Here is a 19781-nt window from a genome sequence, read left to right as displayed (position 1 = left end):
TAATTTTGTAATAAAAAAATTTATGTAAATAAAATAAACAATTTAAGTGTTTTCTTAAATTTCTCATAAATAAGATGATTACTGGCATTATTTGGAATGTTTCAATTAACACTAGGTATAATCTGCCACAAAAATGCCAATTACTGTGGAGTATATTATGCGTTAAAAATATATCTATAGTACATAAAGAATAGAAAAAAAGAAAACAAAGAAAAATTACGTTTCAAAACAATAAAAAAATAACGTATATTGAAAAAAATATCACTTAATTAAAAATAAAATCCCATAAATAAAATAAACAATTTCAACCTTCTCTTAAAATTTTAAAAAATACTGGGATTACTTGCATTGCTTTGATTAATGTGAAGTAAAATCTGTAATGAAAATGCCAACTACTGAGAAGAAGATATGTAAAAGAAGGTGGGGGCAATGTCGTAAAAAAATCTTAAGACGTAATAATACAAATTTCTCTCTTATGGGCTTTTAATGCCATCAAATTCCAGGATGATATGGCAAACACTAATTCACAAAAAATCAAAAATTTCATAAAAAATTAAACAGACTGGGGTCGTCAGATTAAAAAAATGCAAGGCACTAGGGCAGAAATAAAAGGGTAGATAGAATGATTCTATGCCAAAGAACATGAGTAAGAAATTAAAAGTCTGCCATGAACCAATTGCAACTGAATTAACAGATTTATAATAGAAGAAAATACCATTAAAAAGTGTTGATCAAAAAACAATTAAAAAAATCATTGAACAAACTATTTTACTTTCAATATTTTGCTCAAAGAGTTAACATCAGAAGTAATAGATGTAATATGACTTTTGACTTTATTGGCCCAGTTTTCACACTGACGCTCATTAAGTTGGTAAATCAAGTTATAATCTCTTGAAAATAAGCATGGTATTGCTTTATTCTCCAAACATTTCTTTAGCTCATTCAATGCCTAAAGAAGAAAAAAATTGAGAATATTTCAATCTAATATTTGGTACTGATAACATTTATTTTTAAATAAATGAAAGAAAATTATTTTCTTGCTTCCTAAAGAATTAAAAATTTTAAATTTTAATAAAAATAATTAAATAAAAATTGCACAAAGCAAAAACAATACAATTGAAAAGGAAAATTGTTAAAAAAGGGAAATTAAAAAATAGTTGTAATATATATTTTTATAAAGTATAAATGCTTCAACTTTATAAAAATACATATTAACTTTATAAAAATATATACTAAGCAAGCTTTTTTACATTGACTATATCACCACTTGACATAACAATACATCCCTCAAATAGCAATATCTTTATCTGGTTCCCAAAGCAATATAATGGTTTTAATGCATTTGATTTTAAAGTTCTTATTCCCGATATTCATGTTTATATATTAGTGAAACCGTAAAGTAATGTCGTTTCGGCGCATTAAATATTTGTTATAGTCTTAAAAACCAATTTTTTTTATTCATTTCCATGCATTATTAATCCAGCATTGAAAGGTTGTTGCTAACGAGGGTGAATTTATTATTGACTAGAAATAAAATCTTGATAACAAATATCAAATGCACCGAAACGACATTACTTTCTGGTCCCCCAAACATATATATTGAATGTCAACAATTTATTTAAGTTATTGATTGATAATTCACTCAAGGTTCCTCCTACTCTTTTATCAGACCAAAATCTAAGGAGTATTGAGACTTTTTTTTAAAAACAAATTAAGGATGTAAAAATGAAAAATAATTATTTATCATCAAATATACATATACCCATACCCTCCAACTGCTACGGAATTTCCGTAGTTTCAGAAATCTTCTTTTCAGACGGTAGCAAAATTAATGTCTTAATATTTAAAAAAAAATTAATTTTAGCGTAACTTGTCCACTATTACTTATAAAAGTGCAGGCCATATGGCTAGATTCTTAAGTTCTGATAAAAGTTTTAGGAGAGATCCATTTGCTTTAAAAATTTCTACTTTGGTTCGCTACCACTAGAAAGAATTATTTTCAAAATCCTCATAAGTTGGAGGGTATGCATATACCCACAGTGACAGTACCAATTATTTATCATTCTAAAAAAGAAGGGAAAAAAACAATTTATATTAGATAGCAAGTACTAATACAATTGTATTTATTACAGAACTGGTAACTTCTGAGTACAATTGAAAATTTTAAAAAATATTATAGTTCTTTAAAATTTTACAATTACTTATTACACTTTGAAATATCATACACACTTATTTAAATAATTCTTCACGATTTTTACTAATTGTTGATTAGGAATCAACTATTACTAAAAAACGTGAACAATGGATTGAAACTTTTTTTGTTACTTCATTTCTATAAACATGTGCGCTACCAGTAGAATTGAATTTTTTTAACTCTTTTGATATTGAAATTCAATGTGAATACCTCCAACAAAAGCAAGATCTCTAAAACATGCAGTATTCTATTCCCCCTCACCCTATTGGTTTCATTCAGAATGTTAAACATGTGGTCTCTAGACAAAGAGAAGAATAAAATAACAATAAAATAATTTTAATGAAAGAATCGCACCAAGGGCATGCTTTTTTTTCCCCTTGCCAGTAGCCACCCTAACAACATCCTTCTCCGGGGTTCACAAAATGTTCTACCCTCTTTGCAGAGTCTCATTCTAGGTGAAAGAAAGACAGACTCTTTGTTTTAAATATTTTTATAAGATTTAAAAATTGTTCCAATCAACTAGAGATAACTGAAATGAAGAACTTTTAAAAACCTTGAACCAAAAATAAATACTTTTAAGGGCCTTTATTTTCCAAAATAAAAATTAAGTAGGTTTTAAAGCCCTTAAGGAAGAATGGGAATCCTGTTTCTGGGTCAATAATTTGAATTTTACAAAAAAAATTACAAAACATTTCATAAAAAAAAAAACTTTTTTGTATTAGTAATTGCACTTATAGTACAGTTGTAATTATCAAATGATAAACCTCACCTTAAACATTACATGTCATTTTAAAATTTGATATAGAAACTTTCAATTTGGTTTGACCAAAAAAAAAACCTTGAACACTTCCAGAAGACTAAATAACTAACAAAAAATTTTGAATAAAAAACTCTGTAACAGTAATTGTACAAATAATATACACTTGAATATGAGTTTTTAAGATATATGGTGTTACACTATTAGATTAATATGTTAGACTATTATTATGCATGCACTTAATTTCACAAAATATTGTTTTTTTCTCAAATAACTTACAAATAGTAGGAAAAAACATTTTAAATAATGTTAAATTATATATATATATAGATAGATATAAATAAGTTTTTTATTTACAATGTAGTCAATAAGTTAGCTTAAAAAAACAAGCCTTTGGTCGAACAGACACAAATAGTGTCACACCCTTTAAAATAAATAAAACAAATATTTTTAGCCATTCTAAACCAAAACAACAAATTCATACCTCCATTAATCTTTCATACAGATATGTGTGTTTCCAATATTCCTCTGAAGGATTTTCTTGTATCTTAATCATAACTAAGGTTTTTAAGTAATATGAGGCAATCCCTTTCCAATCCATATTATCTCGCATTAACTGAAAAATGAAGTGAACTTTGACTAAAATACAAAGCAAAAATTATAACAAAATGATAACTAATTACAGAAATCTCTTTCCTTTTTTAATATCAAACATGCCAGGTTTTATTTTCCTATTCAATGCCTTATAAAAGATTATCCTCTTTTTTTTTTTTACTCTTTCTAAATCCTAATAATTTGTCATAACTAAAATAGATCATTTAACAAATTTAAACATGCAATAAAAAAATACATTATTCTATTGCATATCGAAATTTTCAAATTTCAGTATGCTTTGACATAATTTTTTATCAAAATACATTCTGTTACACTTTAACCAAACAGCCAAAATTTAAACTTTTTACTTTGTGAATATGTGGCTGGGTGGCGCAGTTGATTTGTCGTTGGCCTTCTGAGCCCAAGTCTGCGGGTTCGATCCCCGGCCCAGACACCGGATTTTCGGGATGCAGAAAATCCTCAGCGGCCATGTCGTATGATTATGCCGAATGTAAAAGATCCCTGGAGTGCCTTATTGGCTCTTGGCATTTCCAGCAAAATTAAATTCCTAGTGCACTTTAGCATCCAAATAGAGTCTCGGTGCTGCCATCTAGTGTGGCAGAAACTAGACGTCCAAATTAACATGACCAACGATATCTCACCCATTGTGGTGGTCACTGAAAAAAGTGGATATCACCTCTGGAGAACGCACTAGGTCTGCTCATCGGCAAGACCGATTGTGCAGCTCATTGGAAATAAAAAAAACTTTGTGAATATATCAGTCCCATAACAATATTTTTATCTGGTCATCAAAATATCATAATCAGGTTATATTGTATTTTATTTTTAAGCTCAATTTTATAGTATTCACAATTATCATTAAAAATATCACACTCAACACATAAATTTCTCACCAGAAACTTTTTTTGCTGTGACATACGTCACATTTTTAAACTTTTTCTCCACTGAATAAAATTAGTAAAAAACAAGCTTTATAAAGATGTTCCTAAAACAATTTTGTCAAAGAAATAAAAAAAAGCAATAATTTAGGAGAATTTTAATTTGGGAGAACAGCAGGCACTGAATTTCTTGTTCTTTGCCTCAGAAGTTGCTGGAAGTTTAGCTCATTTAATGTTAGCTAGTGGGCACTTCAGAGCTAAAGTCATGGAGATGGGCAATATTACCCATGCCACATGATCACAGACTCGTTTTTTGGGCGCACCATATTCACACATCACCCAACAGAAAAAAGCATCCATGCCTTGAGCGGGATTTGAACCCACAACCATTGGCTTAATAGTCAAGCACACTGGCTGCTGAGCCACCTAGCTAACAGTTTAAGACAAATTCGCAGCAAAACTATAATTTTAAATTAAATATACCACTTTACTGAAAAGAATTATCTTAGGTTTAAAAAGAACAAATAGCGTACATAATGAAAAAAATTATTAGATTTAAAAATAAAAATAAAACATAGATTTGAGCAGATTTTTTTTACCTAGTTACCTAAAGCAAAATCTTCAAACTCAATAAATAATTCTCGAATAATGCATGTTTTTAAAAGCCTAGACAGTAAGTGGAAGTAACATTTAAACTAAAGCAAAATGTGAATGAAGCACAAATTAAAGTAGAGCAATGGAAATAATGTACAGAAATGGAATTCGGCACCCAATTCTGTATTTTCACTTATGCTCTATTCAGATTACTTTTTTGCTTTAGTCATGACCATTTTTGGTTCTTACAGAACTGCTTTTTTTTTTTTAATTATTAATATTTTGGATTATTTACATAATTAGCATAGAGGGTACCGGTTGAAAATGCGCAAAACTTAAACTAACACCTTGAATAACTGCTACAAACTTGCACCAGTTATAAAAATAACATACTATCAGCTAAAAATTGTTATTTGACATAATGGTAGAGCTTTAGAAGTACAAAACAACTTTAATATTCTTTTTTTCCAAAATGTTTATTTTATATATATTATTATTATTATTAAAGATTGGTTATAGGCCAATTCAAAGGTTTTGGACATCAGTTGTGCATCCATGAAATATACATATTTCATTTTTTTTAAAAATTTGTAAATACACATCACACAGTAATTGTTAATCCAATATTAAAGAACTTTAAACACATCCAATAAAACTTCAACTATTTCCAAAAGCACTATTGATATTGGAACAAACCTTCAAAAGCTTTATTACACATTTGGCACAAGCTTTGCTGCTCAAAATTGCTTTCTCATATTCTGGCATATCTAATCTCCAGACACTGTTTATGTCTGGCGATAAGTTGGTTGGCGACTTGCCTCCAGCCTTCAGTGGTTTGGGTACAAATAAGCACATTTCTTTCTGTAAAAATAATAATTAGCAACCAAGAAAAAATAAATTTTAGCTAAAAAGCATATTACATTTATAAATTAAAGAAAATAATGGAAGAATATATAGATAAGATACCAAACATTTAACTTTTTTTTTAAAATTCTGCTTACATGATTCTTTTTTACCAATTCCTAATGATTGTTTTACAATCATTTTTGTTACTTTAAACAAATTGTTAGATTAAAATTAAAAATTATCCAATTAAGATATTTCAGTTCCTCATTCAATTGGGATAAAATTCAAACTAAGTTGGGAGCTAAGCCTCTGTTCCTTACATAATATTCATAACTTATTTGGTTAGTTCAAAACTAAAATTTGATAATTATACTTACAAACAGGCTTACTATATTGAATACAACTTATATGACTTTGGTCATGAAGCAGTCATTAAGTACTTAATCATTTAATAACTATTTATCCTTTTAAAAAGTTAAAATAAAATTAAATAATAATTCAAATTGAAGCTTGTCTATTATATAATCAGTAAATTTGACCTCAATTGAAAATTTAATTACCACATTGCTTTAATGGTATATATTTAATTTATTGTGAAACTATGACTTTTAACAGCATTTACAAAATGATCATACTTACAATTAGGGTTTCAAATTCATCTCAGGGAGAACTTTTGTAATGATTTATTCAAATAAACAGTTATATTTCTAAAACAAACAGTTCTATTTCTAATTAAAATGCTATAATTTTTTGCTAAAATGCTACAATTTTTACGAAACAGTTTAAACTTAGATAATTTTTGTTTTTTGCTTATCATTTACACCTCCAGGGGTAATTGTGGGTTCAACTCAAAATTCCTGAAAATTTCTTGAGTAAAATCCTTCAAAAATTTTATATCTTTATAAATTTAAATCATTGAAATTTTCAAAACATGATATTCTGAATGAATTATATGCAGCATAATTTAAATGAATAATTATGTGTAAGTTAAGTTTACTTTTATCTCTAATCACATTTATTATTCAACCAGTAAAAATATTTACAAATGAAAGAGATGCCAAGCATAAATTCCAGTTCTAATATTTTTAAATAAAATATACAAGAATTTTTATACATAAATGTGATCGATGATTTCTTGAAACTTCTGGACTTCGGATTTACGGAAACTTTCGGATCGCGGTTAGCAAAAAATCCGGCAATCTGGATTTTTTCCGGAGCACAATCACCCCTGCACCTCAAAATGAAATAAGCACTTTTCTTAAGCTTCAATGATAATATGTAATTTATAAAAAAAAAATTCAATTTTCGAAATTCGAAATATTTTCAAAATTATTATTTACAAAATATGTGTATAAAACTAAATGGGTATAATTGAAATATATTTATTAATAATAAAACAGCAATTTATTTTACTAACTACAATGAGTACTGTTGCGTCAAATACCAACTGCAGTGTAGGCGGGTGTGCAACGCCACCTATCAGGCCTCAAGTGGCTTGAGCCAGCGCCGCAAAACTTGTTTTGGATATTTGAGTTTCTCTGTGAATGGCAACAGATGTAAAAAAGAACTGATGGGCTTTGATAATATTTTGAAACGCTGTGCTTTTTTGTTACTTTTTGTTTAAAATAAATGCTTTTTTGTGTGTTTTTAAAATGTTGTCATTCATATAGATATGATGCCTCCCTCAATCATAGTCAAATCCAGTTAGGAACGACAAGTACATTAAAATATGAAAAAGATATATAAGAAACAATAAAAAATTCTAATTTAAAAGTTACATTTTTATTACGATACCTCCCTCAATCATAGTCAAATCCCGTTAGGAACGACAAGTACATTAAAATATGATAAAGATATATAAGAAATAATAAAAAATTATAATTTAAAAGTTACATTCTTATTACGATACCTCCCTCAATCATAGTCAAATCCGGTTAGGAACAACAAGTACATTAAAATATGAAAAAGATATATAAGAAACAATAAAAAATTATAATTTAAAAGTTACATTCTTATTACGATGCCTCCCTCAATCATAGTCAAATCCCGTTATGAACGACAAGTACATTAAAATATAAAAAAGATATATAAGTAATAATAAAAAATTCTAATTTAAAAGTTATATTCTTATTACGATACCTCCCTCAATCATAGTCAAATCCGGTTAGGAAGGACAAGTACATCAAAATATGAAAAAGATAAATAAGTAATAATAAAAAATTATAATTTAAAAGTTACATTCTTATCTACATTTAAACTCGTAAAAAAATAATACATTAGTATCTCTCAATTTATTAATTTTTTTTTCTATGAATAAAACATTTATTATCAATGAGTTTTGATATCAATGATTTACTATCACAGCCTTATGGAGTTTTGTATAAATAGTACTTTTTAGATAAATATATAATTTAAATCAGTGATTTCTTTTAAATATTTTAACTGCTCCAACACTGCTCTTCATTTTTCATGACATTTTCCACAGCAGTTCCTAGGGATTGCCCTCCACACAAGCTCAGAAATCGGCAATATGTAGTAGAAATTTTGAACACACCTAATTTATATGACATATAAGTTAATAGTGGACAAAAAGTTCCAGGTTGTTATTATAAAAACTGCAAACTTTTTTTTTCTTTGCATTGCACAGAGCAAACAGGGGTGTAGTCAGGCCAAAAAAACACCTATACCACATTCTTTTTGGGAGCAGAATGCTGTTCCAGAATTTTAGTCCAAGTAATACACTTTTTTATTTTATAAATCTAAATTCCTTCCTTCAAAAAAAAAAAAAAAGTTTTAGTGCTTATAATTACATTTATATAGCATATACACTATTGGCATTTTTAAACAAAAGTAAGAATAGATCATTTAAAATTTAATAATTTGCAATCAAACTTACATCAGAGGTTACTTTGAATTCACGAAGCAGCTTTGGAGTGTTGGATTCAGAAAATATGGAGTAGTCAAATTTGAACACAGGCACTAAATCTAAATCGATGCATTTCCCAGTGGTGGTAGTTATCTTGACAGTACTAGCAGGGCCACTCGTTACTAATTTTGGCTAAATGGAAAAGAGAAATAATTTTTTTTATTCCGTTATATTTCATACAACGAAAATACTAGTTAATGCTAAAGGAAATCAATAAAAAATACATACAGCTAATCTGTATTTTCTAACACAGACAGTTAGCAATCATTGAGCATTGATTTTGTTTTTATAAGTGCTATTTTTTTCTGCAGGATAATATCTTTCACCTTGCACACTTTGAAAGACATTCAGATTCTATAAAAAGGCTTTAAAAAAAATTGTTGTTGATTTTTACTCTGTGTTATTGAAAACGGCTCCTTGCTGGTCAATATTCTGTTAAATTTTCTCAGAAAAGAAGACTTCTTTTTAAAAGTATTTCCTAGGTGTAGGAGATATTTTTATGCATTTCTGAAAAAATGCAAAAAGTGGTGCTATTAAATGCATTACAAAATTGAAGAAAAGCAACAATGAAAACAACATAGCACTAGAGATATCAACTGACCTGATTTATGTATTTATACATATACTGGATTTTTCAGAAAGTAGTTTCATTTCATTTCGGATATTTTTTTTCCTGTCTTTGCAGCATTTTTGCCTTTTTGATAATAAAAAAAGTAAAATATGCCCAAAATGCAGCTTTTCACTTTTTATATTAGAAGGGGCATCATCCAAAAACTGTTGGGTAGTATCAATTTAACTTTTTTAAAAGTAAGCCATCCTATATCATCCTTTAAATTTATAATAAAAATGACATTAACAACATTATACTTACATCATACATCAATACATTAACAATTATATTTAAATTACAAATAAGTTGTTGTTGTTGTTAATTTACGTCGCACTAGAGCTGCACACATAAGAAGTATCAAGTATATTATTTACAAAAAAAATTCAATATTATAATAATAAATTAGACAGTACCTTTTGCATGTTTTGATTTATATTGGAGAAAAAAAATTTACTTTCTCCCAAACAACATCAGACACAAAAAAATAACCAGTTTTTGTCTGTTTTATGAAGTTTCCAGATTTAGAGTTAACTAGTTAAGTCTCAATCTAGACTGTTTTGTAAATACGGAGATCTACTGAAATTCTGTTTTAATTGAAATAAATCAATACAATAGCATCTAAAACTGTAGGGCTTGGAAAATTACAAAATTATTTCATGCTCTGTGCCAAAATGAAGCTATTACATGCATAAACATCTTTTTTGAACACACATCAATAAATACATATGAATGTAACTATTATTAATCAAGGGGAAATGGTGGGGAGACCAACAGCTCTAACATTATAGAACTACACTTCAGTTTGAAAGCAGGTTTTAAGTAAGAATTATAAAAAAGATTTCACAAATGTGTTCACTTTCTGATTGCAATTTTAATTTTCATAATTATTATTTTTTTAGGCACAGCCACTATTAGAGAAAACTTTTTTTAAATAATAAAAAAAACATGACTAGGAAAATGAAAAATATAACTTTGTTTCATATATTCTAACTGATATAAATAAACTTAAAGTAACTTGGGTCTAAATTTGGGTCTAATTTTTTTCCCTCTTTGACAAAGTTTATCTGTCAAATCTCCCATTTTGGAGATATTGTCAAAATGTGAGGGGCGCTGAATATGTATTCCTGATTAAATGATTGCATATCTATTGCCAGTGGTCGGAAAAACTACATTATTTTTGCAGTTTACTACTACTACTTTGTTATAAATGTAGTTAACTACAACTACTACTACTTTGTTATAAATGTAGTTAACTACAACTACTACTACTTTTTTTAAATGTAGTGCCTTCAAACTACTTAAGAAATTTATTAACTATTTCACTACTTTAATGAGACGAACTTAGATGTTTTAATTGTTTAATGCTCTTTTATCTCCTCTAAGAAATTAAGTGCATCAAAAATATGTTTCTTTCCTTTTAAATAATATCAATGTTTCATGAGAGTGCATTTGGATGAGAAAATTTCACCAAAGTAATGAATTATCTATTTTTAGTAATGGCAAGTTCAAATATTAGTTATATATGATTTTTCAATACACGATTTCTGTTAACGCTCAGCTGCAACCACAAGGTCATTTTCATTGCATCCAATGATGGACACACGAAGATTTGTAACCAATAAAATTTGAAAAATTAGCTGCATTAAAACAGTGGTTCTTTTCGAGGTTAACGATAAGAGTAGATGCCAGGAATCACTACAAGTTACTGCTTTTTTTTGTATCGTACTACTCACTACATTATTTTTTTTTTTCTTAAAGTAACACACTACACAAAAACTACGAAAAAACGCAGCGACTACAGCAGTTTCACTACTTATAGTGCACTACTTCCAACCACTGCCTATTATCTAGCCAGGAATGCGAAGATCACATGTGCACAATCAAAATTTTGCTTGTAAAATTCAATCAAATCCCATTAAAAACTATTTTTCCGTTTCCACAATGAATCAACATTTTTTTACGCATTGGTCACAAGTCACATCATTACTAATTGTATTGACCTTGGAGCATATCAACAAACGTAATAACAAGCGTCAGGTCATGTTGTTTACTTTCGCTATCAGTTTTTGTGCACTATCTATTGTCTTTGCCATACTATTCACCATTATTAATTCAATGAACTCATGCAATGAAGAAACTTACTTTTTCCATTCCCTCCCATGAAGGAAAATTATTAAAACATTTCACAAGTTTTCCTTGAAGCCATGAATTAATTCTCCCTGGATGAAGATAAAAGCCATCAGAGCATTTTTCTGACCGTTTTTCAAACCATGTCAAAATATATTGTTCTTTTTCAGAAAACTCTTTCAACTTCTCCCACTTGATTTTAGCAAACACACAAGTCTTTTCGAAAAATTGAACCTGCAAAACAGAGAATATGGCAGTTAAAGATTGTAAATTCCTATTGATCTATCAATTTACATTATTAGTAGATACATGCATATCAACAATTATTTGGTTATCATAATTCTAATATTTTCATCATCGAAGTATTGTAATTGCAATAGACAAAATGAAATTAAAGGATTAGGATTAACCACAATAGATAAATGGTGTATTAAATACAAAATGATAAAGAGAATATGATTAATAATAACACAGCTTATGTTTAATGTTAGTATATACATAAAAGTATTCCTTAAAATAATTATAATGCATTAAGAATAATACACTAATTCAGAATGGCCATTCTTTCGTTCCATACCAAATATAAAAACCAATAAAAAAATATTTAAAAAAAAACATGGAAAAAAAATACCCAAAGTGATTGGTATTTCACAAAAAGAGTGAATATTTTTTCAAACATTAAAAGTATGATTTATAAATTAACTATACCCTTTAAAACAAAATTTCCACAAATTGTAAATATATCTTTTTAATCTAATAAATGCATAAGGCTAATTTTTGTCTAAGCTCTTGACTGGCTATTACCTAGCCAGGCATGCGAAGAATGCATACACCATCAAAATTTTGCTTGTAAAATTCAATCAAATCCCATTAAAAACTATTTTACAGTTTCTAAAATTTTGATTAACAAAATTTCAGAATATATTGATTATTTTATTTGGCAACATCCCAAGATCCAAGACTTTTGATCATCAACGTGATTTGATCAATATTATTTCAGAAACTTTTGACCATAGAGCATAACCACCTAAGATTAGAATCTATGGGGGATTCTACTCTTTAATCAAAGGAAAATTGAGATGCTTCACAATTAATTGCCAGAATCTTCAGAAGAAGTAATGATTTAAATTATTTCTTTGTAACTTTTGGCGAATTAAATTACTAAATTTTAGTCACTATACCTAAAAGAATGGTTCAGTATAAACGTTAAAATGACATTGCACTTAGACTAGACTTTAAAAAGGAATAAGTGGTAATAATAGAAAAATTCTTATAATTTCTCTAGACTTTTTTTCTTTTCAAGGTTAGAATTTGAACATTAAATTATATGACTTTATCACTGCTTAAAACTAATTTATCAGTGATTAAACCTTGAATACAGGTATACTGATTTGGGATCAATATGACAACTTAACAATTTCTAATATCTATTAATAACATTTATCCTACTTCATTATTTATAAACCAAACCATTAAATTTATTATTTATAAATCAAACCATTTAAATATAGCCATATTTCAAGCACTGCTTTTGCCCTCCCAAACATTTACTTTAGCTTGGCATTTGTTAGAGCAAACATTTTTTTGAATTTCAAACTAACGATCAAAAATAAGTTTTTTCCATTCAACTTACTTTTTGAATAAGGCCAAATAGTTTCCAGTTTTTTAGTGTTATGGTTTGAATATATAAAACAAAACAACAACAACAAAAATATTTTCAAACTGAAGGGAATATATTTCCTTTTTACCTTCAAAGAAATTCCTGGTGGAGGTTTCAAAATGATATCGATATCATACTCTGTTGCAGATGTTATTCGCAAATCATTATAAGAACTGCCAGTATAGTAAGGCTGATTGTATAAACAATTGAATTCTGGGTCCTCTTTCAGTTTTTTAATCAAAGTATTCATAAAAGTGCCAACAATCTCTCGGCTTTCCTTTCCTTCGTCTTCAGCAGGTTTGATGTCTTCCAATATTTTACTCAATAACTTATGAGCACTGTTATTAGAAGGAGAATTTTTATCAGTAGACAGCAATATGGTAGAAGTGCTGCTACCAGTGGGAGAGCTATTACCACCAGAATTGGCACTCAAAGATGTAGAAAGAAATGAAAGTCCACTATCATCACCACTATCATAAAAACCAGATGAATCAAAGTTATTGTAATCATCAGCCTATAAAAACAAGATATCATCAATGCAATGCTTTATAATGAAGAAACATTAATATTAAAACTAGCTTATTCATTGGCAGGGTTCATATTTTGTTTGGGAGAAACTCCTTCAGGACACCAGAAGAAATTGGATTAAATAGCAGAAACAAAAAAATCACCAATAAATTCCTTAGCAATAAATGTAATAAGAATAGCTCAAAATAAAACAACTTATTTTATATAGTACGAGAAAGTTAAAGCTTTTTCTCATCTATTTAAAAAAAAATAGCTATTTTCATATTATTTATTTTACTTTTATACACAAGTTTGAAATATTTATATCATTTTATTTAAGAATTGGTTTGAGTATTCATTCTTCATTTTACTATAAAAATTAGTAATGCCCTTTGAAGTTGTGAATTCAATATGTGAGTTTTAATTACATATTTAGTGTGTGATGTATTAATTTAACTATACTAAAAAAAATATGATTGATCATAAAACAATTCTTTATATGATGATAAAACTTAGTTTTACAATTATTATTTATTTAATTACAGTTATTTTAATCTCTTAAGAACTTAAGTTTATTTTTCATCCCGAATTGTTACTATTTAATTTTCACATACTTAATGAGTTTGAAAATTAGACCTTAGAAATTAATACTAAAATACCTTAGAAATTAATACTAAAATTTTATGTTGCAATTATATATATGTATATATCTATATTGCAATTATATGTATATATCTATGTTGCAATTATGCGATTAAAAAAATTATTTCAATATTTGACATTTTTACAAAATGAATTATTTCCAGATGAATAGTAAGAAACCTATTTCCTCCAGGGCAGTTTTTTCAATGATTTTTTTTCCTTAATTTTCGCACTGTGAAAGACTTGCCATCCCAAAGCATTGCTCTTTTTGTACATGGATCCTTTCCACTCTAGCAAATGAATTTTGCAACAACACCCTTCTAAAGCAGAGGGAGATTTAAAAAGAAAAAGGGGTCAATTTCAAAAAGAGGGGATATCGATAATTGGCAACCCATGTTTTAAAACCGTTAATGTGACCGGAAATAGAGCATTGTCTCACCTTTAAATACTAACTTTAAACTTAATTTTAGACTTGATCAATAGTAATTTTCTTTTAGACCAGTAACAAGACAGAAATTATGACATGTTAATTTCGTGTTATTGTTTTTTTAAACAAAATTTTAAGAATTTTGATTGTGAAAGTTTACAAATTACGAGAATTTTATTAAAGGTTTTCACTGCACTGAACTAAAATCTAGCATTTTCTTAAATTCCCAGGAAATTTATTGATCCTAATCAAAGTTTGTTTGCTTGGGAAGATTTCTGATTTTTCTTGACAGCGGCCGGGAAGAAACTAAAAAAAAAATTTCAAAAAAAAGAGAAATTTGAAGGCCTGGACAAACTTCTGCATATTTTTTTCTATAAAAAAATTGCATGTTTAAAATCCATTCGGCTCCTAGGGGGTTGTAGCTGGAGTGAAGAATCACGATGCGGAAATATTCGCATTTAATCCTTAGAATTAAGAGTAAAACATACTCATAACCTAAATTTCATTGTTATTTTTACTAAAAATTTAAATAAACTGTTAACAATTATTACCAATATACAGTATTAATTAATTCTTTTTAAATGGTCAGGTAACAATTAAGAAAACTGAATTCAAAAAACTAATTAATATTGAAAACATTGAAAGTTTTGATGCATTTTGCTTTGTCTAAATGAAGAGCTATATTGTTTTATTTGTCTACATTTAGATCTGTTGGGGGGGAAAAGGGAATACAAATATTAAATAATAAACTAGACAAAAATACCTTTCGTAAATCGAAGGTTTTTGATTTCTGAATGCTTTGAATTGAATCATTCATATTAATCAGCATATCATTAATATTCTTCAATTCTTCAGTATTATTCTTCACCTCACCCATTAAAACATTCATAAAACGAGGAGAATCATCTTTTTCGGCCTTACAAACCTGGCACAGCCAAATTAACTGATCAATATTATATTTTTTAATAAGATCATACAACTCTTCCGGGAAGTGCTCATCAGATATATTAAAATATCTTTTGCAAACATCACAATTCAAACACTTAACAAAACTCATAATCAAAATATCTGGAATCCCTTTTGTCTTAATATTCTCTGAATCGTTTTAAGGGAAAATTTATTTTTCAGAGAAAATTTTCAAACTAACACGATTCCGGTTTAATAATTGATCTGGGATGACTGTAATGATGCAGCTGATAGTGAAACTAAGTTTAACTACTCTGCACTCCCTCTTCGCACGCGTTGATGTTTACTTTTTTTTTTAGCTTTCCTTAAAGCTTTATTGTTTCTATTTCTGCGTGATTAAAGAAACCTTAAATGAAGGTTTTTGTTATTTTGGACTGGTTTTTTGAAGGACCATTCTCACTAAATATGTATTCGTCACATGCGAGCGAATGCAGCAAGTTATTCTTTGTAAATCTTTTCAATCAGTGAGGATAATCTTCAAGTAATCAGAGGTTCGTGAACAGCAAGTAAGGGAAATGGAGCTATTAAAGGCTGATCTCAATGATTGCGGAAAAAAATCACAAATGTGGATGTTTCACTATCAGTGAATTCGGAGATGCGAGAGAAAAATTGATTGGCTTATGTTTCGCGGGAAAAAGTAATCATTTGTGATTTTTTAGCGTAAAGCGAGAACGGTCTCTAAACCTTGTAATTTCGAAATTGGGTATAATATAGCCTACGTCACAGGTTGTGTTGTTCCTACTAAATTTAACCCATGAACGGCATTTTCTGCGAGCCTAACTTCAAGCCACAAATAAACAAACGAAGTGTTCGATCGTTTAAATAGCTGCTCGCCAGATTTTATTGCATTATAAAGAAAAGTTATTGAAACTAAATACAACTAAATAAACAACAACTAAAACAAATAACAACAACTACTAATAACAATAACTAAATAAACAACAACTAAATTCCATTCGTTTAGCATTGCGTCATATGTTGTTCCTACTAAATCGAAGTAGTTGTGTTTTTTTCATATTATACCCAATTGTAGCTGTGTAAGCAGAGATGAGACAAACCCTTGGCAAATTGAAGAGCCATTCTCACTGAATGTGAACGCACCAGTTCAGAATATGCGAAATAATGGTTGATTGATTTGTTGATTTGTTCATTTACGTCGCACTGGAGCTGCACAATGGGCTATTGGCGACGGTCTGGGAAACATCCCGGAGGATGATCCGAAGACATGCCATCACAGTTTTGATCCTCAACAGAGGGAATGGCACCCCCGCTTCGGTAGCCCGACGACCTGCACGTGAAGTCGAGCACTTTACGGTAGAACAGTTTAACGAGGACCAATACCGCACACCCTCGGTCCCTACGCAGACTGATCCAAGAGGTCACCCACCCGCACATTGACCGCAGCCAGTGATGCTTGACATCGGTGATCTGCTGGGAACCGTGTCTTGACGATCAGTCCACTGCGGGACTCAAAATAATGGTGTAAAATGAAACTAAATGTCATGAATGAGTACTTACACCATACAGGATCTTTCACCTTGCATCTGGAAAAAACAGATGAAGTGACAGACGTATCAGGTTGTCTTAATGTACTTAAAGGAGCATTCAAATCGTATGGCTAATGCGGCACCGTTCAGAGAGAAAACTAACATGATTGAGGAATTTTTCACGAAAAAATATATTTTACCAATTATAGGCTCTTACATTTCTTCGAAATTACTCAGATGTGAGGCAACCGCATCTAAGATGAATGCTCCTTAAGGAAATGGCTCCTACAAATGGAAAGGATAAATCAGATTTTACATTAAGGTACCTTAATGTGAAATTGTTTAGAAATCGTGGTTTAGAAAATTAGTCGCCTTGCGTAACGTGACCAGATTTCTAAACCATGATTTGAGGACAAATCAACGGAGCAGAATAAGAAATTTTCTAAATTTCTTAAATTATACTTTATATGAATTTTCATTTTGATGAAAAAACCTTTTCAAGTACAAAATACTGCATATGCAGCGTTGTAGAATATAAATGCTGTGAGTCAAAAAAAGTACCACCCTTTAAACCATTAAGAATGAAGTCTAGAACTCGAAAATACGATCCTTAAACCAAAAGTTATTCAGGGTAGTCCTTTATTTTTTTTTTTCTTGCTCACTGTACATTTTGCATATGAATAGTAGGAGCTGATATTCTATTTAAAATTGATTAGCAATATATTATTCAAGAAGGATAAATTTTTGTTGTTGTTGTTCATTTACGTCGCACTAGAGCTGCGTAATGGGCTATTAGCGACGGTTTGGGAAACATCCCTGAGGATGATCCGAAGACAGATTAATTTTCAAAATTGAAATAAGGAAATGTGACACTGCACCATGTATATGAACAGTGTAGTCAGTAATTGGCGGACCCTCGCCATCAATAATAACACCAATATTACGCTGAGACTACGTTGCAGATTTCTTCTGGGTGTCACAACCTTCAGCTCTAAATCAATAAAGGCGTTCTTCGAATGCTCTGCCATCTTAGGAAATAACCCTAAAGCTTTCACAATATGCTAGTTTTATAACTGTTGTAAGAATATAACATTTATTCATAACCATTAAGTTGACCTGCGCCGTCTATGCTACATACGAAAATAGCAGAAAATGTCAATAAGTAGGAAAACCACAAGAAATTTAGATGAAAATGAAAAGAATTTTGGTCCAATTTTTTAATATTTCTAAAGCTACACCAACGCTGCATTGTTTACACTCATAAAAATAAGTAAAAATTTTCATTGAGTTTAACCCATAATAGTTTGTATACTAGGTTGCATCAATTGCATCACATACTCAAGTCATTTTGTCCTGTGAGTAGCTATTAATGGTTAATAATTTAAATCTAAGGAAGAGAAAAAATCTCAATAAATTGCCAATTTACTAAAAAGTAATTTTTCTTATTTGAATATTTTATCCCTTTTAAAGTCTAGGTAATACTTTATATCAGTAGGGGAGAGTGGGGTCAATTGTAACATTTTTTACTTAACTTTTTTTAACTAACAAAAAATCCAATATATTATTAGTATTAATTGACAGACGAGTAAAGTAGACTATCCTCTACTAGAAAAAAAAATAAATACCTAATTTTAAATGTTATTATATTAGTTATTAACAATTTTTGACAGTCGAGCACCTGTTACAATTGTCCCCACTTACGGGGTCAATTGTAACAGTTCATAAATTCAACTAAAACATAGTTAATTATACATAGTATCATAGTTGTGATATATTTCTTTATTGATCAAAAAAGTAGTGATATTTTAGGAGTAAAAATAATAATGAGCAGAGACCTAAAGGGTTAAGCTTTTAACTTTAAGGGGTTAAAAATTTTAATTTATGCTGTGAAAGGTGACAAATAAAATAATGCACATGCAACATAATATAAATGATATAGGAAACTATTGGTGGTTCTTAAAGACTTAAGTAATGCTTTGTAAACATAAGATTATTTATTTTCAGCTGTTACAATCGTCCCTTTACTTATTGTTACAATTGTCCCCAAGACGCCATTTCAGCTTCATTTGTTAAAAACAATGTTAGTTAATTAGCAAAACTAATCTTTTTTTTATTGAAATGTTAATTAAGGTGTCCACTTACATATTCGGTTACTAATTTTTATTTGTTTAAACAAAATTACTTTGTTACAATATAATATTCTAATACCAAAAAAAGTACTTGCATGGCGTGAAAATATCTTTTGTGATCTAACTCTTTCAAAAGTACATAAAAATGATTGCCATCACGGGTGTACATGTAGATTTATTAAATACACCTTGTGCATCACCTAGGAACCAAATCTAGAACCCGACACTGGAAATATTTGCTCTGTTACAATCGTGCCCTGTTACAATTGACCCCACTCTCCCCTATAGTATAGATTATTTAAAATTATCGCTTTACGAGCTTAAGGAAGTCATTCTGTAGTTCTTTTTTTCTCTTACCTTGGTGAACAATTATGGTAAAAGGAATCATTGGGCAAAACCTAAAGCTATGCTCCAGC

The 19781-nt window shown here is 29.1% G+C and overlaps 1 protein-coding gene across 1 annotated transcript; it reads right to left on the bottom strand.

Annotated features, from left to right (window-relative positions):
* Window positions 1-276: 276 nt before the first annotated feature.
* Window positions 277-16288, bottom strand: LOC107454549 (cyclic GMP-AMP synthase-like receptor). The gene is made up of 7 exons (XM_016071786.3): window positions 15547-16288; window positions 13296-13721; window positions 11563-11781; window positions 8781-8942; window positions 5735-5899; window positions 3436-3567; window positions 277-949 (listed from the first exon to the last, which is right to left on the bottom strand). Exons 1-7 carry the CDS (start codon window positions 15838-15840, stop codon window positions 764-766), a joined length of 1584 nt encoding a protein of 527 aa, XP_015927272.1. The 5' UTR covers window positions 15841-16288; the 3' UTR covers window positions 277-763.
* Window positions 16289-19781: the final 3493 nt, after the last annotated feature.

Source organism: Parasteatoda tepidariorum, chromosome 2 (assembly GCF_982258835.1).
Source record: "Parasteatoda tepidariorum strain Cologne lab strain chromosome 2, Ptep-v5.0, whole genome shotgun sequence".
Classification (NCBI taxonomy): Eukaryota; Metazoa; Arthropoda; class Arachnida; order Araneae; family Theridiidae; genus Parasteatoda; species Parasteatoda tepidariorum.
Note: the sequence above shows the minus strand (reverse complement) of the source record. Positions and strands in the feature narration are given on the sequence as shown.

Excerpts from the sequence above, each read along its gene's own strand:
- LOC107454549 (XM_016071786.3), bottom strand. The coding sequence starts at position 15,840 with ATGAGTTTTGTTAAGTGTTTGAATTGTGATGTTTGCAAAAGATATTTT. Across the intron at positions 11,782-13,295 it reads CACCAGGAATTTCTTTGAAG|GTTCAATTTTTCGAAAAGAC; the intron begins GTAAAAAGGAAA and ends TCTGTTTTGCAG. Across the intron at positions 950-3,435 it reads TGTATGAAAGATTAATGGAG|GCATTGAATGAGCTAAAGAA; the intron begins GTATGAATTTGT and ends TTTCTTCTTTAG.